The sequence below is a fragment of the Euleptes europaea genome, chromosome 1 (genome assembly GCF_029931775.1).
Source record: "Euleptes europaea isolate rEulEur1 chromosome 1, rEulEur1.hap1, whole genome shotgun sequence".
Classification (NCBI taxonomy): Eukaryota; Metazoa; Chordata; class Lepidosauria; order Squamata; family Sphaerodactylidae; genus Euleptes; species Euleptes europaea.
In genome coordinates this window covers 136132288-136156981 of record NC_079312.1, presented here as the reverse complement: position 1 = coordinate 136156981, position 24694 = coordinate 136132288, and the positions used below count along the sequence as shown (strand labels likewise).

The 24694-nt window shown below is 46.8% G+C and overlaps 1 protein-coding gene across 1 annotated transcript in view; it reads left to right on the top strand.

Moving 5' to 3' along the window:
• Positions 1 to 15551: 15551 nt before the first annotated feature.
• BAHCC1 (BAH domain and coiled-coil containing 1) overlaps positions 15552 to 24694 on the top strand; it is a 91750-nt gene continuing 82607 nt past the window's right edge. The window contains exon 1 of the mRNA XM_056867390.1: positions 15552 to 15717. Coding sequence (XP_056723368.1) covers positions 15552 to 15717 — 166 coding nt within the window. The remainder of the gene's footprint in view (positions 15718 to 24694) is intronic.

Genomic DNA, 24694 nt, shown 5'->3' with positions numbered 1-24694 from the left:
GCCCGGCCCGGACGACCTTCGGGATCGAGCCTCCCCCCCAGCCTCCCCAGTTTCTCCCCCTTCCCCCCTTCTTCCCGGTGTGTGTGGCATATGGTTCGGGCCGCGCTCCCCCGCTCTCGCCCTCCCCACCCGCCCGGCTCGGCCCCATTCAACCGAAGGGGGGGGGCTAATGATGGCTTGAAAAGTTCCGTTTTGCAAATCCCGCTCCCGTTGGGTGTGGGCCGCGGCGGCTATTCTCCCAGCGATGCTTTTCTACCCAGCTGCACACACATCCTGGCACTAATTGTGTGTTTATCAAAACAGGCACCCTTTTGACATGTCACAACAACTTTGCGGGGAAACGGTCTCTCTTGAACACCCCAGCCCCACCCTTCCGTCCTTCTATTCCCCCCCGCCCCGATCGACTCGGACCAAATTCCGAATTTGGCTTGGATTGGGTTGTCTTGGCTCTAAAGAGGGTCAGTGGGTGACAGAAGGGCGCCCAGCACTGTTATTTCTAGATTTGCAGGTAGCCTGGAGCGAAGGACTAGGGCGTGTGTGTGTGTGTGTGTGTGTAAAGTTGTCCTGATCCAGTGCCAAGACGCACAAAGTCTTAAAAGTACGGAGGAAAGTTGCATTTTCTATGTTTATTTATTTTACATTCATCTACCCCTTACCCTATCCGTCTGGGGAATGTTTGTCCCAAATCTGATCCAGGCGCAATCTACATAGGCCAGGACTTTTGTCTGTCTGTCTGCCTACTATCTCTCTATCATTTCTGGAATGGGTTGGGGGAGAGATTTGGCTACGCCTGGTGTCGTTTATTAAACCCACTTTAATTTAACCCAGATGGGCTGGTTCCTTGATAACCTCACACAACAAACACATTGAGTTATACTTTCAGTGTGTGAACACACTGGGCTATATTTAGCTACAAATTGCAACTCTGCATTTAACAGGGCATTGACTAAGGGTTTTGGGGTGAGGGAGGGAGCTCTGATCACCTTTTTAAAAAGGGGGGCAACTAGATTTGCTATGATTCCATGGAGAAACCTGGATGCAATAAATCCACACAACCTGGAACGATTTTATTATGCCAATAACCAGTTTAAAAAATATTGTATTATGTTTGTCCCTATACAAAATGGTATATATAGAACAACGTGATCCCAGAGGCAGCCAGAATGAAGCTATCTCTGGGTGTATTTAAATATCGTATGTGTGTAATATACGTGCACTAAAATTCTCAGTGGGTTATAAATGCTCATTACCTCTGAGCAAAGAAGGACCCCTTATTTGTTAGAAATCACTCCTTGCTGTGAGCAAAAAAAAAAAGTGCGTTGGAAGCAGTGGAGACGTCTATTTTGAGATTAAAAATGTGTTGTAGGCTTGGTGCAATATCAGTCTGTCTGCCTCTATAAACTTTATCTATGTAGATTTATTTGATTAACAAATTTGTCCGTTTCCCCTTGTATATGCATAAAGAATCCGGCTAGGATCCCTGACTGTTGCACAAAAATCCTGGTTTTGCCTGGGGAATCTCCCTAGATAGAAAGAAATAGGCCTACTTTTTTTCCCGATTGTGAGGGGGGAGGAGTTTGACCAGTTAAATATCTTGACTTGGTTTGGTGAAAAGAAAAGCCAAAAATTGACCATCACTAGCTGGATCCCTGCTCTCTCCTCCCCTGGCAGTTCTTCGGCCTGTCTAGATTTAGCTTCATTATCTATCAACACACACCCCCCCAAACACACACACAATATACCTTTTCTCCCTCTATGATTCCCCTTCTTTCATTTCCCTCTCTCAAATGCAAGGCCCACTTTTGACAACCTCCATAAATAATGCAACACCTAAAGTGTCAAGGCTTTAATTCCTGGGAGCCTTGAAGTGAATTCTTGGGAGAAGGAGGGGAGCCTTTTGAAAGACTTCGAATTTGGCGATATCTCGGTCGCTGCTGGAGTCAGGAAACTTGGAGGGCAGCAACCGGGAGAAGACGCGGCTTGATTTCCTCTTGGCCCCTTGGCTGGTTTACTGCGAGGAGACAACGCATTGTTAGGAGCTGGGGAGGGGCCTGGTGGAAGGAGATGAAACGAACCGACCCAGCCCCAGATCTCTCTTCTGTCAGTTTCTCTCCCTGGGCCGACGGGTCACTTTGCAAAGGGCAGCCCTCTGGCCGCATCCGAGGCGCTGGCTCTTCGGCCCCACATTCCAGCCCCCTTGGCCTTTGCGACCGCCTGGGGCCTGGACGGGGCTGGCTTCTGCCGGGTTCAGAGTGGGCCCATCGGGAGGGTCCAGCCTGCGGCTTTGGGGCCGGCCCAGCTCCAAAACCCCTTTGTATGCCTCAGGAGCCCATTGCCAGAGCAAACGCTGGCTGGGTGGGGGGGAGAGGCCATGCTCCCCCCCCCACACACACACACACTTGCTGCTGGCTCTCATTGAATTAAATAAAAGAATTCACAGTCTGGCGGTGGAACTCCAGTGTTTATTCTGAGGAGTTCTTGGAAGGAAAGGAGAAGGATCCGAGGGGGCCGCCTGATCTCCCGCGGAGCTGTTTCAGAATAAGGAGCAAAGGGAATCCCCCTTCAAGAACAGGAACTCCACCCCGGGCCCCAGCGCTTGGAAAGAAGTCGCCCTAGCTTTGAAATAAGTAGGTTGCATATATGTCCCCCCCCCCAGATTCATGTCCAAATGTCCCCACGGAGGACCCAAATGGTCCTTTTGCTATTGGCCCATGCTCTTTGGCGGAACGTGAGAGGGACCTACATGTAGCAGACCCAGGAAGAAATCTTATCTGTCTAAATCTCCGAACTGGGCCAGGAAGAGATTCGTGGGCGAGGCTAGAGAGGTTCTTTTGAAAACTGCTCTCCCATCCTTAAGATTAGATTAGGTAAAAGGAAGCATTAAAACGGGGGGGGGGGAGAGAGAGAGAGAACAAACAGAAAGGCCCATAAATTGGCATTCTCCCCTCTTCCCTTTGTCCTGGTTAGATAAGGGAGGAGGGCCGGGTTCAAGGAATCCGTTCAGTGGGGCACGGGAGTCGAGGCTAAGGCGGGAGGTGGGGGGAGAGAGAGAGAGAGAGAGAGAGCCTCTCCGCAAAGGGTGCTCCGGCGGCCAGTCGCCGCGCTCCCCAAGCAGCCTGACTTCGGAGGAAGCCCCATCGCCTACGATGGAACCGAGAAGGCGAAGTGGGGCATCGCTGCTGCCCACCCCGGGAGAGCCTTCGGGGTTCGTGGGTGGTTTCCCTTTTTTCCCTGCTGTCTTTTTTAATCCTCCAGTAGTCTGTTTTTTAACAAGTAATATAAAACAGTGTATGTTCGCGGGGCGACTGGCAGCCAAAGCGGAGCACGTGCTGGCTCCCCTTCCCCCACCGTGGAAAGGCTGGGGGGGGGAGATGAGGGATGGGGAAGGGACGCCTGCCTCGGACGAGATCTGCCTCGCCTGCTGGAACGCATCGAGGCCGGGAACCAGCCGGGATGAGGATGACTTTTGCTGTTGGACCCCGAAAACAAGCTGCGCTACCCACAACCTTGAGTCGGGTGTTACTTCGTTTAATGTAGCTAGCGCTTGGGTTGCAATTGGGGCTTTCGCGAGTAAAGCCTAGCATCTTCGTCTTCCCTCCCTCCACCAATTCATGCCGCGATCTAGCATGCTGGAAAGTTTGCGGAGTGTACTAACTGGACACATTTCCAGCTTCGCGCCAGTTGCTTTCCAGTAACCGTCGTGTGAATGTGCGTGTGTGTGCGTGTTGGCACGCCCGCTGCAAAAGAATTCAGAATTCTTCCTAGCCAAGAAATTGTTTCTAATTTGCTCCTTGACCAAGCAGCACCTGGAACAATGAACCCGGCCCAAACAATTGCATTAGGCCAGGCTCCCAACATACAATTACCCAAATGCAAAGATTCACGTCTCTCGGCCCTTATTAGGCAATTATTTAGCGTGCTGGGTTAATCCATAATTTTATTTAACGTGTGTGTGTGTGAGGGGGGGTGTCGTCCTCGCTCTTCCTCCTCCCTCGCGCGAGTCCTCTCTTTTCCAGATGGAGAGATATTAAATTGCAATATTTTAGCACATTTCCCCAGAGTGTGAAGGTTAGCTGAGGTCTGAGAATTTAAAATGACTGCATATTCATTTGGACACGAAAAAGGGGATGTTTGCGTGTTGGCCACCTTGAGCACAAGAGAGGGGCGGAGGGGAGGCCGCCGTTTCCTCCCTAGCCCGCTGGTTTGGGTGAAAGGCGCTCCCTGAGCATTGGCTCAAACAGGAAGGGGCAAGCTGACCCACACTGGAGACCCACACTGCTAGCAAGCAGAAAAATCAGCTGCCTTTATTATTGTAGTTGTTGTTATTGTCGTCGTCGTCATATACTTGGGGCTCCTCTGCAGAGTCACATCAGCAGAAGGAGACGCCCCGAGCCCAAGGAGCAGGTAATCTCAATTTCGCCAGCGGAGAAGCCTTTAAGAAAGGGAATGCCTCCAGGATAGGGCCGCGAGAAACAGGGGATGCAGATCGGCCCATGCAGTTGTGTGAGTTCCAGCTGAATGGCCTTGGGGGCCCAGGACAGCTTCATGGAAGAAAGGGGGTTGGAGGAATGCCAGCCCCCCCCCCCCAGAGTTCCCCCAAGGATCTCCTTGAGTCCCCGATCCGAGCAGGGCTGGCACCCCTCTGCTAAACATAAGTGCGTTTCCGGGAAAGCCAGTCAATACCCCCCTCGATTTCAACCCAAGTGAAATTCAGGTTTGGGGTCCGCCTGCGGCTGCCGTTTACAGCCAGACCCTGAAGGGGGGGGAGGGAGTCCGCCAGTTTCACTTGGGGTGGAAGGAAGCCCCTTCGCATGCATCTGGCACCAAATCGGCTTGAAGGTTTCCAAAGCACTTTGACTGTAACTGAATAACAGGCCGGGCCATGGCGAAAAAGCAGAAGAGAGTCACGAGTTTATTTTCGACAAAGATCCCTTGAGAGGGTTAAAAAAAAAAATCTGACCAGGATTTGCTGACCAAACAACATTTCTCGCCACTGCCTCCCAACAGCAGCGGGGGCAGTTTGACTTTTAAATCTAGCCGTGGGAGATGAACCAAATCTCCTTAATGTGTCCCGAGATGAACGAAGTTAATTCTCGGCAAGGGACTCGCTATATTAACTGAGGCCCAAATGTGGTTTAATTGCAGCTCAGCTCGACAAGGCGAGGCTTACTTACGAGTAAGTGCCAGCTCAGTCCAAGCCGATGGAGGGAGAAGGTGTGATGGTACTCTCCGGGGCCACAGATCTACCCCTCCCTGTCTGTTTCCCTCATTCCCACCTCACCCCCCCAGACACACAATGTTTTAAAACAACTCCCTTAAATTTTGTTGTTGTTGTTGAAAAGGCCCACAAAAAAGGTGAGCGTTTCGGAGAGAAAAAAGGCAACTCTTCTCAAGAAGAGATCGTTCGCTGCGCTCTCTAAAATATTTATTTCTACGCGTCTTGCCCTGCTTCTCTTGTAGAGGGAGTCACAGAGATACCGAGGCTCTATTCGCGTTAAATTAAAAACATTTGTTAGCTCTGGACAGATTTTAAGAAATAGGAGGGAAGGGAGAAACTGTAACTTCTGCTGACAGTGCTGCGGCCCATCTCAAAGCGAGACAGCGGCTCCCCCCTTCCCTCTCCTCCCCTCCCCTCCCTCCCGGTAGCCACATTCCCTTCGTGGAGAATATAAAGTGATCTTTTTTTACCCCCCCCCCCCAATATGTGTAAGTGAGCAGGCAGAGCACGAGCGCGCTGGTAATTTGCCAACAGACCTCTGGTTTATACACCAGCCCTGTCTGAAGTTATTTGCTGTAACAACTGTTTTGAAACAATAAAAGGGGGGAACCCCAACTCCCCCCTTTTTTTAAAGAAGGGAACCGGGAAAGGGGGTGGAGTGGGGAAGGCAGGGAGGAAAACTAGATATGGGCACCCTTTAACCTTTACCACCATCCACATGATGGCTGCTTTAAGTAGTTTCAGGAGGGTGGAACTGGCGGGTTTTTTTGGGGTTTTTTTAGGATTTGTTTTAGGACGTATGCTAAAACGATTCTGACCCGGACGTTAAAAGGATCAGAATTAAATCCAGAAATTCAGGATTCATTGGTTTTTTAAACATCCATTTCTCGCAAAGTTTCTTTGCTGTGGCCCACCCCTGTATTCCCTGATTAATTTCCCCCCTCTTTCCTTCGAACTGGTAATTGGGGGTTGTTGTTTTTTAAGTTGTCGTAGGAGGACCCTCTCCTTCAACCCACCCTCCGCCACGGCTGGGAGCTGACGTTTTTTGCAAGGCTCGGCTTAAGCCGCGGACGAAAGGCAGCGCTCGGGTAGTTGCCTTCGGCAGGGAGATGGAAAGGAGGGTGTCAATCAAGCGACGCTTCAATGGCCAGGGACAATCCCCTTCGCTGGACTGGCCTTCTTCAAGAGCAATCAGTCACTTTGCATTAATTACCCTTCCATCCAGTCCCCGCTGCAGGGCAACCGCTGCTTTCTCGGAGACCGGCCGCATTCATTGCTCCGCGCCACCTGAAAGAACGGACAGCGACCCGCCTCCCTCGCACACACACACCCCAAACCGAACCCCCCCCCCAACACACACACACACAACAAACGGTTAAGAAAGGAAAAGATACTTCCCAAGTAACTCACATCCCGCACTTTGAAGTTTTGCAATATCCCCCCTTCTAAAACCCCAAAGACTGCAGAATCCTGGAAGGATTTGATTGTTTTGTTTTCGTGGGTTTCCCCCTGCCCCAACTTTGTTAGGGCTTCCCGCCTGGCTCGGTTGCTTTTCAGAGAATGCCCATAGAGCCGAGCAAGGTATATTTCGTTGCCATCCGCCCTGGGATGGGAAAGCACATCTACCAGTTTCGAAAAGTAAAGTTTAGGCGATTGGTGCCCCTCCACCCCACCCCCACACACCTACTTGGGAATCTTCTCTAAGACTGAAGGCCATGAGCTGAAGATAGCGCTTTGTATCCCTGAATAGGCCAGCCTGGAAATTTACTTCCAGGTAAACGTATTCTGAATCGAGGTGATAGGCTGTGATTAATTTGGAGCAATATTTTCAGAGAAACCAGACAGCTTTACTCCCGAATAAATACTTTTAGCAGGCTGAAGTCGTGTTCGGATGTTGCATGCTCAGGGCTGCAGTTATCTCCCACTGTAAAGGTATCACTATTATATCGTCTGAACGGAGCAGATTTGCTTTCTCTGCTGACATTTAGGGACGATGCATTTTCCTTTTGGTTTTATTAAAAGCACGGAAGGGAATGCTCCCTTTGCGCCTGAAGCTCATCCCTTGAATAACAAGACTCCTTGCACAATGCACCCATCATTTGGGGAAAGGGGCCACGAAGTGTTGAATTTAAGCACTGCTGAACTCTTGATTCAGGGAAACGGAGGCAGGGGTCGACTGAGGGTTGGTTAATTGAAGCAGGGACCAGGGGCAGCAACAGGAAAATCACAACCCTGAGAATACAAGTGAGGAATTGTATGTGGATGCTGAGCCAGAATGATCCGGTACCAATTTCCTCCTCTCCTTCACTTGTATTTCAGAAGATTTGGTCTAAGAACAAGACAGGCTGGCAGATAGTCACCTACCTACATTGAGATGTTCATACATGGATCGGTCTCCCAGTAGAAATAACCTGTGATTCCAAAGTTTCCTTCTTTTATACCCCAACCTCCAACTGGAATCTGAAGGATTTATTTCATAGTTCAGCACTGAGGGACATAAAATCTGTTTGAGATTTCTTTGGGTTTGTGCATATTTGCCATTTTTTACACCGGTTTTTACATTTAGGTTAAATGTTTGGTGCAAGGAGCAATTGTGTTGGTATCTTTTTCCAGTTTGGGGGGTGGTGTCTTTTCAAAAGGCTTCTTGCAGAGACTGCGGCTTTTCGGGAAGACAAACTACCTACATCTGAAGGCCAGTCCAATCCCGGTCCTTGTGACACAAACTGCTCTCACCCCACCCATGTCCAAGCTGTGGGCCTGGATTGGATAGATGGAAAGGTGGGCACAATGAACAGATCGACACACACACACAGGCTGATAGGTCCCCAGCTATTCCGTGCACGCATGTCACATGTGTGTGCATGAGTGTGTTTTCCCCTGTAATGCCCTCGTGGAGAAAGCTGCTGAGAATCGCCTCTCCTGCTATCTCCGCTCCTCATGTTAAATCTGTGGGTCCCCTGATACAGTCTTGCATTCTCCTGGACTCCTGGCGAAGGGACCAGCTGAAAGGCTATTTGCTTTCAGTTCTCCCTTCTCTCCCCTTACTTTTAATAAGAGCATTCCAGGAGCCCCACTTGCCTTCCCAGGAACGCCCCCCCCCAAAAAAAGTCCCTTTTCAGAATCCAATTCTTCCATCCGATTTTTAATTTTAAGAATTCTTTGTCTGCACATCTTTAATTTCTTCTTCTTCTACTTGACCTCCTCCCACGATGTGGGGTAGCTCTACCTTTCTCTTCCTTCTTGGTTTAAAGAAAAATTGTTTGATTTCGACTGTAAAGCAAGCAAGGCTTAGTAAGTTAAAAGCTTTCTCTTCTTAGGGGGTTTGCTGGTGTGTGTGTGTGTGTGTGTGTGTGTGTGTGTGTGTCTAGGGTGTCTGTATTGTGTCTGTATTGTGTCTTCGGCTGCCTGCAATATTTGACCCTTTTATATAATACGAACACAGCGCTACTAACCGAAACAAAAACTTGGAAAGGGCAGTCCCAGAACCGCCGAGGTTTTCCCTGCGTCTCACCGTCTGGCAAGTGAGATCCATAATGTAGTTTTTTGGGCTTTAAAGGAGAGGTGACTTCGACCCCCCCCCCCAATATCATCAGGGCAAGAAATGCACGTGTTTACACACACACACACATTTCCTTGTTTCCTCAATTCAATTTGCCTCCTTGGTTAATGAATAGCTCCATTGTAATGTAATATCTCGTACTGGTTATTTTGATTTGCTTGCATTTTCAAACCAATTAAGCTCCTTTTAATTTTTATTTGATCCTCGTAAGCGCCAGGGCAAAGGGAGGGAAATCGCGCAGCTTCCCTACCGCCGCCGCTCTGTAAGGCGAACGTCTTCCTTCCCCCGCCTCGCTGCGTGTTCCTGCCGGTTCGCTTCCACGCACACGCCGCGCTTGCCAAAAGCAGGGCGGGCATCCCCCCCGGAAACATTCCCGAGGCGGACGCACCTCGGGCACCTTTCTCGAAGCTGGGGGTGGGGGGAGCCCTCGGGACTGGCTAGCCGGGGCAGGATCCAGCCCCTGCCGCTCGCCTCTCCGACCCGCTCTCCTGGAGCATCCGCCGGGCGACAGAAGAAGGCGCTCCTTCCTTCCTTCCTTCCTTCCCTCCCTCCCTTTCCCCGCTCGGTCTCTTGCCTGCTTGCTCCGCCAGGCCCCCCCTATTCTCCCCCCCCCTTTAAATGCCGTAAACTTCCCGTCTTCTCCCCCCTTAGGCGACTGCAGGATCCCCGGTTCTGCAAAGGGCAGGGGAGGCTGAGCCGCAGCCCCCACCGCCCGGGTGCCCGATGCACCAAAACCTGCCTGGAATGAATGGCTCTGCTTTTTCAGGCTCGCTAATAGCGATTCAGTCCGTTTCGCCTTTTCTTTGCTCCTTTTGATCCTCTCCACTCTTTGACCTTCTTTTGGCTCAAGGGACGGTGGGCTCTGCCTCGGGGGTGGGGGGTGGATTGGGGGTGTGGTGCTGGAAACAGTCCCCAGCTTATCTCCTTTCATCAAACCAGCCCCGGCCCCCCTGCAAACCGCGGGGCCAGTAATTGCTTTTTTCAGGCAGCCCAGTGCGGACTGGCCAGCAGCCAATCAGCGCCTTGTTTACACTGGGTGATGGACAGCGGGCTGGAGGCCTGCCAACCAATCAAGGCGCCTCCTGGAAGTGGGGAAGGGAGGGCTGCAAGAAAAGGGGGGAGAGAAGAAACCCAAGGCTAGGTGGTTAACCTCTAGGTTGCCAGTGCAAAACCGGCTGGGCGGCCGCGCAGCACTTGCTGGTGGAAATATGTTGTGCGTTGTGGGAGTACAGGCAGGAAAGAGAAAACGAAGCAACCTTTTCAGTACAGTGGAAACTGTGCAGGAGTATCATATGACGGTGAAAAGAACCATCACAGAGAGAATCGTGATCGCTATGGATTTGTGTGTTTTTAAAAAAGAGAATGCATTGAAAGTTTTTCTTTGAAGCTGTGGGGAGGATGAGTTTAAGGGTGATGTGGGGAGGAGGGAAAGAGAGAGGAGAAAATATATATATCCATTTATGCTAGCCCACTGGGGATTTTGCATACGTCTCAATACAGAGCGCAGTAAAGGGACTTTCCTGAGTCTGGCACATCGTGCACTTCAAATGCTTGCCATGTGATCTGTCCTCCCTGTGCCCCGAAAAATCGCTTCCTTTCGAGACCCCACCCCACCCCACCAGACGTTCTTAAGCGCCAAGGAGGACGCAGTGAAGTACAAGGGAGTGCTTTTGTCCGTAAAAAGCATGCCTTGTTTGCTATCAGCTGCATATGGACATCGGAGACAACACTTTCCACGCACTGATCTGTATAACCACCCCGTTGTGATAACACTGCTAGATTGCAATGCACCGTCCAGTCTAGCAAAGCGAAAGAAACAATTAATAACCCTTCACTACTCAGCTGTGTGTGTGCGTGCAGGGGGGGCTGGAGTACTCGCGCCTCCCCATTTCGCCAAGCTCCCCCCGCCCCCCAGGCTCCCTCCCTCTTCACATGGCTGCGTGCCCCGTTCAGCAACGCAAAGGGAAACTGGGCAAGAGGAGCTGCGCAACTGTAGGGACTTGAATTAGGCGCCATTGGGCTGAATAGTAGCCCTGCTGCTCTCTGATTGGCAGCTCCCTGGCCCAACGCCAGCCTATTGGGAAGCCTGTTTACGCAGGGAGAGTGGCACGAGCTTATTACCGTAGAGGACCAGGCGGCCAATCAGCGAGCGTGCTCACCCTGAGTGAGTGGCACGAGCTTATTAGTATGCAGGGAGAGTTGCTTGGAGGACCGAGCTGCGAGGTTGGGGAAGCTGGAGCCCGCGACAGGGTCTTTTTTCCTTTCTGCAAGGAGCAGCAGCCAGTGCATTTACAGTGCAACAGTCAGCACAGTGCAAATACCAATAGGAATACAACAAAGTCCCACTCACTGATTTAATTGTATTGGGTTCCCTGTGAGCAGAGGAACACCCCTCCCTCCAGTAAGTAACTGAAATTTATTTAGTCTTTTTTAAAAAAAAAAAACTGCATTATATATCGCTATATTTAGAAAAAAAATTAAAATAAAGTATACCCTCATGGTGGTCAATTCTGATATATCCTTTTTTGTGTGTGCATAGCTGGCAAAAATTATTTTGAGCTATTTTTAAAGGCAATTCAGAAACCTACGTGATTGAAATATATAACAATTGTCTGTCTTTCAATTGTTTTATTCCGCTTCAACTTAAAAAAAAAAATCCCCTAATTTTGTAGATGTGTTTGGGAAAGGGATACACATTGTATTTCTACCAAAAAAGAAAAGAGATGGTTTGGTGTGTTTCTTTTTAGGAAATTGTTACTATTCCCTGGAAATTTTGTACCTAGCTCCGGGTAGTACTAACAAAACCCATGATTGTCCTCATATTTCTTACAGCGATTCTAGAGTTTTTAAAATGGAGCCGTGAATGTGTGCTTTGCAAGCGAAACAAACAGAGGCATTGTAACATTTTAAAAAGGGAATGCATGCAAATCTGTAGCCACCCTGTTTAAAAGTAAATCACAATAGGTAACTGAATGAGCGATCTAGGGTTTTCTGAACAGTCTTATCCCCCACAAATACGTATTGCATTAAGGTTTCTGAATTACCCAAAAAGTGTTAATTTATCTGTCTATACCCGAGCATGTTGATTTTTACATAGGAGAAAGCCTTTAATTTTTACAATCAAGAAGAGGATGTCGTTGTAACATTGCAAGGGACATCACTGTTTGAATGTAATGTAATGGTTCGGCTTGGCTTGTTTGATTTGCTTCAGGGTAGGACTTGGTTCTCTTCGGTGGAAGAGAATCTGGGCTTCTGGTGGCAGGAGGTGGTCGGGCTTTGTGTTGTCTCCTCTCTGCCTCTCAATTTCTCACCCAGCGTCTTTTCATATGGTCAGTCTCAGATCGCATTAGTAATAGTTGTATTTATATATGCTCCGAGGACGTTTGGCGGTGGTAGTGCTGCTGCTAAACAAAATACACAAAAGAAGCCTCGCTTACTTGGCATTTCCCCCTTTTTGTATTGTTAAGGAGAGATGGGGGGAGCAAGAAAAATAGAAGAGTCGGAGATGGGGTGAGCGGCTGAGGGAGGAGGGGGGAATTCTCCCATCTGAGCTGATCCCTGTGATTTCTTCGTGTACCGATCCTGCTAGTCGAAAGCTTTCCTTGGTTCTGGCTGCAGTCCTGGACGCTCTAGAGACCTCTTCGCTGGGCTAGAGAAGCGGCCGGTGTGGCCGAGGCTTCCTCTTCCGTTCACCGGCCAAGGCCTAAGAACAATGCGCCGAACGTTTGAAGCAGCTGCCGGATCCTCCGTTCTTTTTGCATCTCCTTGGGAGGAGAACATATTTCTATCAAACGGCACATGCCAAAGCACGGACATCCGGTAGAATTGGCGAGCCTGGGTTATTCTCTCCCCCCCACCCCCCATTTCTCTCCCTCCTTCCCAATGAAAAAAATGAAAAGGAGGCGGCTTGTCTCACCGGAACCAAACCTGGTAAATTTGCAATAACATCCCCATTCTCTTGTTCCAAGCCTTCCCGATTTCATTAGCGTCTTTTCCTCTTCCTTTTGGCGACGTGGGAGGGAAACCCGGTTAGATCGAAGGCTGCATGCAGCGAGTCCTCTCTTCTTTTTCTTCCTCTGTGGATCTGGAGGCCCCCCGGTTCTGCAGATAAAAGCCCGTTTTCCAGAGCTGGAAGAAGCCTAGAGTCCCCACTTTCGCTTCGACTCTTGGGCTTGCCAAGATGGGCATGAGCTTGAATCAAACCTCTCTGCAGTACGTGGTGGTGAGAACTCCTTCCTGGAACACTAATATTGAAACTTTCCATGTGCCTAGATGCATGATTTCCAATCAGTGGGTTTATTTTAGGCCGTCTCTCCAGCTTTTCTTGCCAGTTTCTTCTCCTCCTAAAAGGAAAGGGGGGAGGGAGAAAAATCCCTATGCATCAAGTTTCCTTTTAAATTGATGTATTGAATCCCAAGCTAGCTGAAGCAGCTTTTGTCTTCCAAGCCCCCCCCCTTTAGATTATTTTGGTTGCCTGTTGCGAGAATGTCCCCCTTGCCAAAGGGGGGAGAACCCTATAACTGCAAAATAGAAAATATTTCTTAGGATCAGAGCGAAGGAGATTATAATCTCCAAAGAGGGGAGTGTAAAGAGTGCCAGTCCTTTTGTATTTAGCTGTAAGCCAGAGACCTCATTGTGTGCCAAACCGTTTATTTACAATGATATATATATATATATATATAAAATGTTGTGCAAATATATAGTCACCGAATATGTTTTCAGTTACAGATTAAATCAAATATCAAATAGTTCAGAACTAGAAGCATTGATTCAAGCAATTTCAAAATGGTATTCAGTAAATTAAAAACATCCTAATTGCTTTGTTATGATCAAAGCATATTAAGGTGTTTGAATTTTTAAATTCTTTCGCCTATATGGTTAATAATTATGATCAATATAAAGGTACCTCTTATTTAAGCTTGGGAATGATATGCATGTTTGGACAATTCAGGGTTCTGAAAAAGATCAGCTGTATAGAATTGACTGCCCAGATTCGTACCAAGGTGTTGGGAGGGCAGATGGTCTAGGGGTGTGTAGAATTCTCCCCTCCCCAAGCAGAAGCATTGTGTTTTTTCCATTAATATTTCAGTTACTTTGTTTATGGAGGAGATGCACCTTTTTGTAATCAGAAGCCAATGACTTGTTGGGTAAATCAGAAAAAGAAAAGGGGGGTATTTTATTTCCCTTCTCTTCCTTTTGGCTTAATGTTACACCCTGGGCCTAAGCCAAAAACTCCTTATGTGTAAATGGAATGAATACACAGGAAGGACCTTACATAACTGTTTTGTCTGGGAATACAGTTGTAGGATTTAAACCTCTGTCCTTGGAAGAGGAATGCAGGACTTTGCCACTAAGGTGTCTGCAGTGAAATATTTATTTCTGGGTTTGAGTGATTGAAACACAGCAAGCTCCTTTCCCTAGCTTGGGGTCTGCCGAAAGCTCCTTTAAGATCACAGCAAGGCAACTGATCCCTGCTGAAGGGAGCAAGATAGTTGGGGTTTTTAGAGGAGAGCGGGAGATACCCACCAACACCTTCAAAACACATTCAAAGGAAAGCAATCCAATCTTAATGAATTCGGAGCTTGGAAAAAAAAAAAAACAGTGCGCCCCTACTCCTCTCAGGAAAAGACGGAAAATCCTTAAAGCAATTTTAATTTAGCAGTAGTAGAAAAGGGCAAGAGTCCAGTAGCACCTTAAAGACTAACAAAAATATTTTCTGGTAGGGTAGGAGCTTTCGTGAGCCACAGCTCACTTCGAAGCAAAGGGCAAGAGTCCAGTAGCACCTTAAAGACTAACAAAAAGGATTAATTTTCCTTTCTCTTTTGCAGTCTGGGCTTCGAAGGAACTCTGGTTCGCCCTCCGAACTATGATGTAGTAGAAAAGGGCAAGAGTCCAGTAGCACCTTTAAAGGCTAACAAAAATATTTTCTGGTAGCTTTGTGAGCCTGTGGCCTGTAGTCTTTAAGCCTGTATGTCTTTAAGCCTGTAGTCTTTAAGGTGCTAGTGGACTCTTGCCCTTTTCTGCTACTGCAGACAGACTAACCAGAAAATATTTGTGTTAGTCTTTAAGGTGCTGCTGGACTCTTGCCCTTTTCTACTACTGCAGACAGACTAACACGGCGACCCACTGGGAATTAATTTAGCGGGTGTGAGTTGATCTCTGAATGAATGGGGAAGGTTTCCCAAAAGCGATCCGCTCTGGAGAGAATGCCTTAGCAAGAAACATTTCAGAGGTGGCTAAAAAAAACAACGAAGCAAGGCATATAATTCCAGCCCCCCCCCCCCCCCCACACACACACAGTTATATAGGGCGCCTTGGTTTTTGTGTGCGTGTTTTTAAAGCTTTGGGCCTCCTCGCCCGTTCCGGTGCCCGGGAATCTCCGGGCGGGGTGACGGTTGCGAAGGGCCCACGAGCGCCGGGCCGCTGGATCGGGCCTTCTCCGACCGGCGTTGGAAAACCGGGCTGGGACGTGGTTTGGGGTTTGGCCTGGCTGAGGGGAGAAGGCGAGCATGGCGGGTGAGGAGCGGGGAGCCGGGCGGGCTTTTCTGACGCTTTGTTCCTGTCCCCCTCGCAGAGCATGAGGCCGGATCCCCGGAGCCAAGAGAAGCGGCGGAGCCTCGGCGGAAGATTATCAGGCGCGCGCTGAAGGCCGCCCCCTTCCTCCCTGCCTCGCCGGCGCCTGGGGCCTGCTCGCCGCCGGCCAGGCCGCCCCGCCGTCCCCCCCCTCCCTCCGGCGCCGGGGCCTCGGCGGCAGGGCAGGAGCGCGGCCCCGGCATGGATGGCCGGGAGTTCGCGCCGCCGCCTCACCTCCTGACCGAGCGGGGCCACCGCAACGCCGCCGGCCGCCTCGCCTCCGCCGGCCACAACGCGGTGCAGCACGGAGGGCCCTTCCAGCCCGGGAAATACTTCCCCTCGCCCATCTCCATGGCGACGCACACAGGTCAGTGCCGGGCCGCGGGGGAGCCGGCCGGCCGGGAAGGGCCCGCGCCGCTAGGCCGGAAAGGGAGGGGTCGCCCGCGCCGGGGTCCGTCCCCCCCCCCCCGGAAAAAAAATGCTCCTCTGGTTTTTGCAACGTGCTCTTGGCGCAAAACGAGCGGACGGCTGTCTGAGAAGCGGCGGAAAGGAACAAAACACACACACACACACGAGAAGCAGGACCTTGACGACGAGTGGGCTGTTTGCAAAGGCGCTTCCCTCTCATGCTGCTTTTTTTTATTATTTATTTTTTTACTACCATTTAAACGTTCCGCCCTTTCTCTCCCTGGCGACACACCGGCGACGAAAACATTAAAAAAAAAAAAAAGTGTCTTGCAAACCATCGCCTCAGCTCACCTTCGGCGGCGTCGAGCTTGCCACGGCGGCCGCTGGGGCGCGGGGGGGGTCGCGCCTCGGGTTTGCCGCTCTCCGCAGGCACGCTTTCCCCATCCCCATCCCCAAAGCTCAACCCTAAGCCCCCGGGCGGAGTTTTGAGAACCCGGACGGGGGGAAAAGGGGGGCATCCGGAGAGCGGCAGACCCGAGGCAAAACCCTCCCGTGCAGAAACGGCCACGGGTCCCAGGACCGGGCTCGACGCGGGTGGGGGGGGGGGGGAGATGTCAGCGAGGGCGAATCGGAAGAGCCGTCAGTCAACGGGACTGGGAGGGTGGGGGAGGGGAGCGGAGGCTCCCTATTATTATTTTTTTGCAGCGCCCTTTATATGGGCTCCGTGCAATGGGGGGGGGGTTTCCCCCCTCCAAAGTGGTGAGGGGAGCTGGCCCCTTTGCCCCCGGCTCGTCGTTCATAACGAGAGGGGCGCGCGTTCAGTTGGGCTTTGTTGTTACCTGGGATATTTTTTCTCCAGCAAATCTAGACATAGTGGGGGTGGGAAAAGCACCCTCCGGGCCTCCCTGCTCAATATCCCTCATGGTGGCATCTCGTTGTTGTTGTTTTTTTTTAAAAAAAATTGGTGGCTGAGGAGAGGTGGTTCCAGCCCCCACCCCGCCCCCCTCGGTTGCTGGGGCTGAAGAAAAATAAATCCCACAGAAGGGGGGGGTGGGGAGAGAAACCCTTTTTTCTGCATTAACATCCTTAAGACATTCTCTTGCGTGAACAAGGAGGCACTTTCTGACTGAACAAAAAGGCTGTTATTTGCCAGGGAAGGGTGAGCACCCAAGAGCCGGCTGTGTGCTTTCAGATTAGGGGTAGTTGTATGTGCAGGGTGAGCGTTAATAGAGCCAGTGGTGTAAGACTAGAAAATCCTGTTTCTATATAAAGCCCTGAAGTGTCAGGGTGAGAATGGGTTTGCAGTGCATGTGTTAGCTTTAACAAGTGCTTGTGGTATCCTGCTAAAGACACAAAGTTTGGCAAGAAAAATGGAGGAGGGCCCCCCCCCCCCTGTATGTGCCAGGTTCTTTGGCGATTGTCTGTGGCATCTCTTATAATCAATGGGTTGTTGGGGTGGGGAGGGGTGCAACATTGCTGGAATTAATAGGTTGGATTGCTCCGTGGAAAAGAGTGAACGCGCAAAATGAAATGTCCATTATGTGCATATACAACTTAAGGTTCCTAGTAGCTCAGCTCCAGAATTTGGGATCTCACTGGACATAAGGTACATGATGGGGCCAAGATAATACAATAAATAAATAAAACCCACTCGTTGAATGGAGAAGCTGCCTTTATGTGGGGGTGGAGCTGAATAATGGTTTTTGTCTCACTTTCTGGACATTTCAGAATCTGTTTGATCCAGCCTTGTTGCATTTACTTTTTGGAAAAAATTTTTATTAATGAGATCCTATCTGATAAAGATTATACCCTTTTTAAAGTTTCTATGGTGATCATTTGGATTTTTATTTGGTACAACCTAAACAGCCTCTGCACTTAAGCTAAAGCGTACGTATGTGTATATGTATTTTTGTCCCTGAGGATTGAGTCATATGGTTGATGTTTCAAATCTTGCAGCAGTCTCTGAATATAGTGTTCATCTTCATTTTGTGTATGGAATCTCTATTTACAGAAGTATGGATTTAATCTCAGATTTGCAAAACCACATATAGGCACTTACATTTTATTTATAATTTGCTTGATAGCTCAAAAAAGTTACCCCCCCTTTTTTGTTTTTCTCCAAACTCAGTAGTAACAGCTATTATTGCTAGTTTGATGAACTGAATACTAATAAAATTATATCTGTTTTAATGGGATTACAATTAGTACGTGGATTAAAAAAGATGGCATGAGGTGGACCAGAATGGGTAAAATTTGTCAGCTGGGAGTGCAATCAAACATTTCTTTCTTACAAAGACATACACAAATGCATAATTACTAATGGGCTTTTAGCATGATGAGTTTTTAAAAAGTGCTAACAAATGCAACAATCTACATACACACGTACTTCTAAATGGGCTTTATTTGAAATAATTGAACCATGGTTTTGCAGCCTTTTTCCCCAGGCTTTTTTTTTTTAAAAAAGAAAAACCTTCCTTTTAAAAAAAAGAAAAGAAAGAAAAACCCCTTTCCCTTCAATAGAGAAGATTCTCACTGGTGTGAAGTCTTTCAGAAACTGTTTGGTTTTAGTGACATCAGGAAATAATTTAAAAATGCAAACCCAGGCAAATTGGATGAAGAGTATGATTTGTGTCAATCACTATGCTTTTCTTCCGTGGTCTGGATTCAATACCTCTCGTCCTGCTTCTGAGCTTTTAAAAAAAATCTTTCTGTAGATCTTTTATTTGTCTCTTCTGTTGCTCTGTTTTTTAAAATGAAAATTTCAATTACATTCATAATTGAAAATACCATTTGGAATAAATTCTGTTCTCACAATCTTTAAGGTTTATATTTAACATTTTTTGTGTGGGTGTTTTGTGTGGCTTTTTACTTGCAAGAAGCAAATTGATGATTCCCATAGAATCCATTATTGATGCAATCTTGACACTGATGTACAATTAGAATACAGGGAAAACCCTTTCTGGAACCAGAGGTTGTAACAGGAAAATATACAGACTAGGCGGTAGCGGATCTCTTCCATGGCCTTTTTTGTTAATCTGTACAGGTATCATAACCCCTGCCTAGTATCTTCTTCTATTCTTTCAGTCTGAACAAGAGAGGTGTTTATATTCTCGTGTAACTCTCATTTATTCTGGGGAAACGCACAATAGAATTTCCCTGTGCACAGCGCCCATGGTGTCTTAAAATATTTTAGGCAAACCTGTTTAAAGAAAAAAATGGGGAAGGGGCCTGGTCAGTTTGTAGCCTGCATCATGGACTTGAGAAGCAGCCAAGGCAGCAACAAAATTAAACACAGAATTCCAAATGGACGGCTGCAAAACAAATCTGCTGGGAATAGACTGGAACAAGATGTGCCCTACAAGAGATCGTAATTTTTATGTCCACTTGGACAAAATTCCACAAGGCATACATTCATTGATTAAGCATGTATTCTAACACCCCTTTCTTGCTGGAATTCTTTCCCTGTGGAGATACGTTGTACCCTCCCTATTCCTCCCCTCAAACAATTTCTCTTTCCTTTTAAAGTCAGCCACAGAGACCTTGAATTTTTGAAGTTAACTTTTAACATTTAACAAATTGTTTTTCTTAAAGCAGAGTGCTGATAGTTTTATAATCCTGCTGTAGAAAATTTTATGGTAAAGCGCTGTTATAGTAACCTTGTCACAAAAGGTGCAATTAAAATGTTTTGTCTCATTATTTTTCGTGCAGCATTAGATTTGTGTATGTGCGTGCGTCTCTAATGCAGATGGTCCAAAGTCAAAGCTGTGAATTTTTTTTTAAAGAGAGAGAGAAGGATATTAGCAGCATTATTCATCATTACTCCTGCCTGGAGGTGTTTGGATTTTCACATTGTTGTTGATTCTGCTTAGTATGCAAAGGAAAGTCTTATCACAAGGGGTTGTACCAGGGAGGCCCAAATATTATCTTCCCACAAACCTAGGTAAGGGAGCTGTACTTTTTTAAAAAAAAGTTGGGTGGAAATATCAATTTGGAATAAACTTTTTTTTAAAGTGATGAGCATCATTCATATTAAAACTGGTAGCCATCAGGAATGGATCTGGGTTTCAAATAGGGAAGGGATTTTCAGGAAGATGTTTCCTAATTAACTGAAAATGCTGTGTGTGTTCTACTCTTGAAATTTTCCTGGAGTAATACAACTTCATGTAGATTTAGTTATCATTAATTCCAATGAGCAGGAGAGACAATACTTCCTGGAGAGACAGGCTCTGTACAGGATCCCCCCCCCCCCACTGTCTCCTCCATTGGTGTCTCCCCCCCCTTAAAGAAAATACATTTTAGTAAATACCTCATTAACTATATGACACCAGTGGATGTTTCTGCAACACAGTTACTAGCATTAAATAGGTGCTAAAGGAGTTACTGTTCAAAGGCATGTTCTAAAGACTCTAACCATCTTTACTTATAAATGACAAGTAGCATGAGACATCAAAGGCAATGCAGAGATAACAGCTAGGAACTGCCAGCGCTGATCTTTTGCATGAGAACTGCAAGGCGCACATGGTTATGCAAGGTGGTTGTGGTTGTACAAGAACACACACACACAAATTAAAGTTCAATTTTGAAATGTACATTATCCCACTGGGAATTGCTCTACCATCATGTCTAATTATTCCTATAAGAGGTGGATTTTTTTTCCACAGGAGTAACTGGGCTGTGTGTGTGTGTGTGACTGTGATGCTAATTTAGAAACAAGGCAATGTTTCCTTATGCTGAACAACTTCCCCAGTGCAAAATGTATGCCACTCCTCCTTCTTCCAAATGGGGTTAGCCCTGGAGCAGAGGCTGCACAACATATGGGGAGTCCAAATGCAAAGAAGGTTGTTTAAAATAACAGCCAGAAGCCTAAAAATATCTCTTCAGAAACTCACACTTTCTTTTTTTCCCTTTTTTTAAAGAGGTGGGGGGAGCCAAACCCTAGAACAGAAAGATCTAAAAATATTCAAGGCTTTGGCAAGGCTCATGAAGTTAAATAAATTATACAAGAACCATTCATGGGAGAGACTCCACTTTCTCTTACAGGAACATTGTTCAAGCTAATAAAAATTATAATTTACTAGCCACCAAGCTTTTCAAGAGTCTAAATTTAATTGGTCAGGCTTCTGGAGTCCATCATTTCCTGCAGGATTAGTAGATTTGTATTGGAGTTTGTGACACAGCAGAGAATGGCGGGGGGAGGGGAAGAGAAGACGAAATCATGAAACAGCATATTTCTGGGCAAACGTGCAATTGGATGGATGGGGAGGTTTTTCTCCACCCCAATTTCCTTTCCCCCAAAGCCTCCTGCCATAGCATCTTGAGCACTTGGAAAGGTGGGAGGAGACTTCAGGGGATGTAGAAATTCAGGGGGTGTTAGAAACACCAGAACACAATTTAGATATTCAGAGAGCCCTTTGAAACACAGCACAGTTATTTTAATTTGATAAATGATTGGGCACCTTTAAGAGTGTGTTTGAACAATCAAGATACACTTCAGCAAGTTGATAGGATGTATGCTGTCAACTTGCATATGCCATTAGCACAGACTGTGTGCATAAATAATGGGAAAGCACAGCTCCTCTCTCTACCCTTCAATTCTCTATGCGGTACCTACTCACAAAAGAGCCCTTTACCCATTAAAGCAGGGGTCTTCAGAGCCAAAAATCCCAATATTGCTGGCTTCCCCTTCTTCGTCCTCCTTAAGTACAGACTTTTCTAGCTGAGTGCTTTTAAAACAGAGGCTTATTAAGAATAATGAACACAAAAGTCACTCCACCTAGTTTCCATTTTGTGTGTGTATGAGAGAGAGACTGTGCCTGTGTTGCTGATGAAAACTGCTTTCCTATCATTTCAGTTTTATCCATTAGCACAGTTGCAATCTTTTAACTTTTGCTTGTGGTTTGTAAAACGGGACTGGGGGAGAGCTGGCATTTTAACTTTGGCAGGTAATAATTAATTAGAACACACTAATTATAACCAGTAATTCCCAATAAATAATAAAATAAAAGCACTGGGTGAACGGTGGAGAAAAAAAGACAAGGGCTTAATTCATAGGCTATTTAGGGGATATCTGTCTAGATCACAGTAAAACTTAGCAGGAGGGGGACACAGAAACTCATCTGCCTTGAGCCAGATAATTCAATGTTTTAAGGCTGCATAAGTCAGTTGTATCTCTGATTTCAGGTCTGAAGCCGCCAGTCTGCTTGTATTTATAGGCCAAACTGAAATGATGTTCTCGAGACTGTTGTCCATCTTATACAAATCTTCCTTGCCCCTCCCCATTCCTGGCCTCTGTATCCCTCCTAGGAAATCAAGGGCCCACAGCACCTCTGATTTTGAACAGAAAGCTCTGAGCTACCCAGCAACTTAGAGAATGCAGAAGATCTTTGTTGTTGTTTTGTTTTTGGCTTCGTTAAAAGTTCACTGTTCATAGCACAGCGGTTGTTGCAAACTCTGTGGGTTTTCGTCCCCGAAGTCATAAACATGAATGCAGAAAGCATGCTCAGGATCAGAAGGGCTGCACTTGGTTGTCTGAATATTGAATGTTCTTTTCTGTATGAGTATTTTTTTTATAACTGTCTTGGGGCCTCAGTTTTTCTGTCACTGTAATATGAATGCAAGTATTTAACCTGTTTCTGTCTAGTAATCTAAATCTCAAAGCAGAAGTGAAATTAACCAGTGATTTGTGACCTTGTAGTCATAGTCAAGTTTTTAACAATATGAGGAAAAAAGGAAAAATATGAACAACTCTGAATAATAGAGGTGAAGTAGAATGGTTCAAACAATCTGTAATTAAAAAAAAAATTTAATTTATGACTCTGGTTTATTAATTTCTGAGGAAATGTCTACAAGTTTTGGTTTGCTCTGTACCAGAGGATACAGTCAGTTGACATAAAAGGTATATAAAGTTGAACATTGGGGCTTTAGATTAAACAACAGGTACTCCTTTCTGTAAAGCATTTTGCACCTCAGTTGCAGAGTTTGTGCCATTTATGAAATTCATGGCTTGCTTCCAATATGTCCATTCTATCCCTAAACTTACTCAAAGCATCCTTCTTCATTCATATATGCACCTGTACTTTTAGAACCTTATTACCAACATATCCCTTTTCTTTAACTTTTTTTAACCACAGAAATCTGCAAAAATAGTAAGCCAAGGTACTTTATGCTTCCCAGCCTAGAGGTTCAAACCTTGATCATTCTTCTAAAACTGTTGAAATAGCTGAAAAGTCTCATTAGAGAGTCGTAATTAATAACACGCAATGGTACTAAAGCCTTTGAGCAATTAAAACTCTTTCAGGTGACCAGAAAGTCTATGGCAGAAGGCCTACAATCACCTTGTAGCTGTAAGGATATTGTAAATGGACATGCCTTGCAGGCACTGAATTTTAGGCAGGAGTAAATTAGTAAATTTACTCTGTGCTTTCTCTGGTGGTGTTGCCAGCAGAATATGTTTACTTTAGAATGCCATTTCAACACTCTGGATAGATACATAACATGAAAAATGCCTGGATGGGTCATGGGGCACTAGGACTGATTGGTCCTGCAAATTTAATTTTGGACATGAACTGGGTTTCTCCGACTAGGATATTTTGAATAGCATAGAGCTGAAGAAACTCAATTTCTCCAAACCCCAGTTAAGCTGAATCTCTTGCATGTCAGAACTCAATGTGGGTCTTCCATGTTGATCCATACCATCCCTTCCCCCACCCCATATAAATAGCTCACCCATTTATCCAAGCCTTTTATTATCTGTACAGTTTGGATGTCCTCCAGGCTATGCAAATGAATGAGGTTCTGCAGCGTATAATATAGGGTCTGCTTATTCTGTGCACACATCCATGTTTTCTGTTCCACACAATACACTAAATAATACCTCTTGGATGATGTAGCAATCCGCTTTGGTGGGAAAGGAGTTTGCGAAGGAAACAGTGAGAGTTCTGTGCAGGCGGTGGAAGCCAATAGCTAGCTGAGGAGAAGATAATGTCCCCTCTCTTTGGGCAAAAGCCTTCCTGATCAATTGTTTATTTCTTTTGCCTATCAGATGGTTGCCTTCAGTGCCAAAGTTGCGATTGTCTCTCCCTCCTTCCGTACAGCTGCTTCAATGGATTAAATTCCAAACTGGGATCAGTTTTAAAAGGGGGGGGGGAATTGGCATGACTGAGAAAGCGATGGGGACGAAACAGGTGGGGTTCGACAATATTTTGAAACAGGTGAGGTTGTGTACTGCTTTAAAAAAAAAAAAACAGAAGTTGTTGCCTTTAATTTTGTAAGTTCTTGAAAGGCAGTTGAGCCCATGTCACCGGAGGCTGGTTGCTGCGAGAGGCAGGATCCCTTGATCTCTCTCTTATGCTGATGTGCAGCTCTGTCTCCAATGCGAGTCCACTGAGCACAGCAAAGAGGAACAAAGGCAGCCCTGGGCGGGAGTGAACAGATCTGGAGGCAAAGCTATCTTGAAACTTTTTCTTAATTACTTTAAGATTTCATCTTCGTCATTAAAGAAGCATGTGTTGCGAGCACACACACACCCAGCTACAGTCAGTTGGTTGCAGTGTGAGACGATAACCCATCATCTTTTATGGAGCAAGCCTGAAGATTTCCCCAAGTTTCATTTAGCTATTTATCATCCTGGCAGCAGCCCCTCCCCACTCCAGTCTATCATTTCCTTCTTTCTGTCTATGCGATTTTCCCCCACTAGTGCCTCTGCAGACTACCGGGAACACGAACTCTGGATTTTCCCTTTTTTGAAATGATAATAATAATAAAAAGCGTGTGTCAAAAGTTAAAACAGATTTTGAGATTAACATGTCTACTCCTTATTAGTGGCACTCCTTCTTGAAGATTACAGAGAGGACGGGGCAGGGACATAGAAGGAGGTAAAGACACACGTGTCAAGCAGAAAGAAAGAAGAATCCCAAGAAAGCAAAATTTAGAATAGA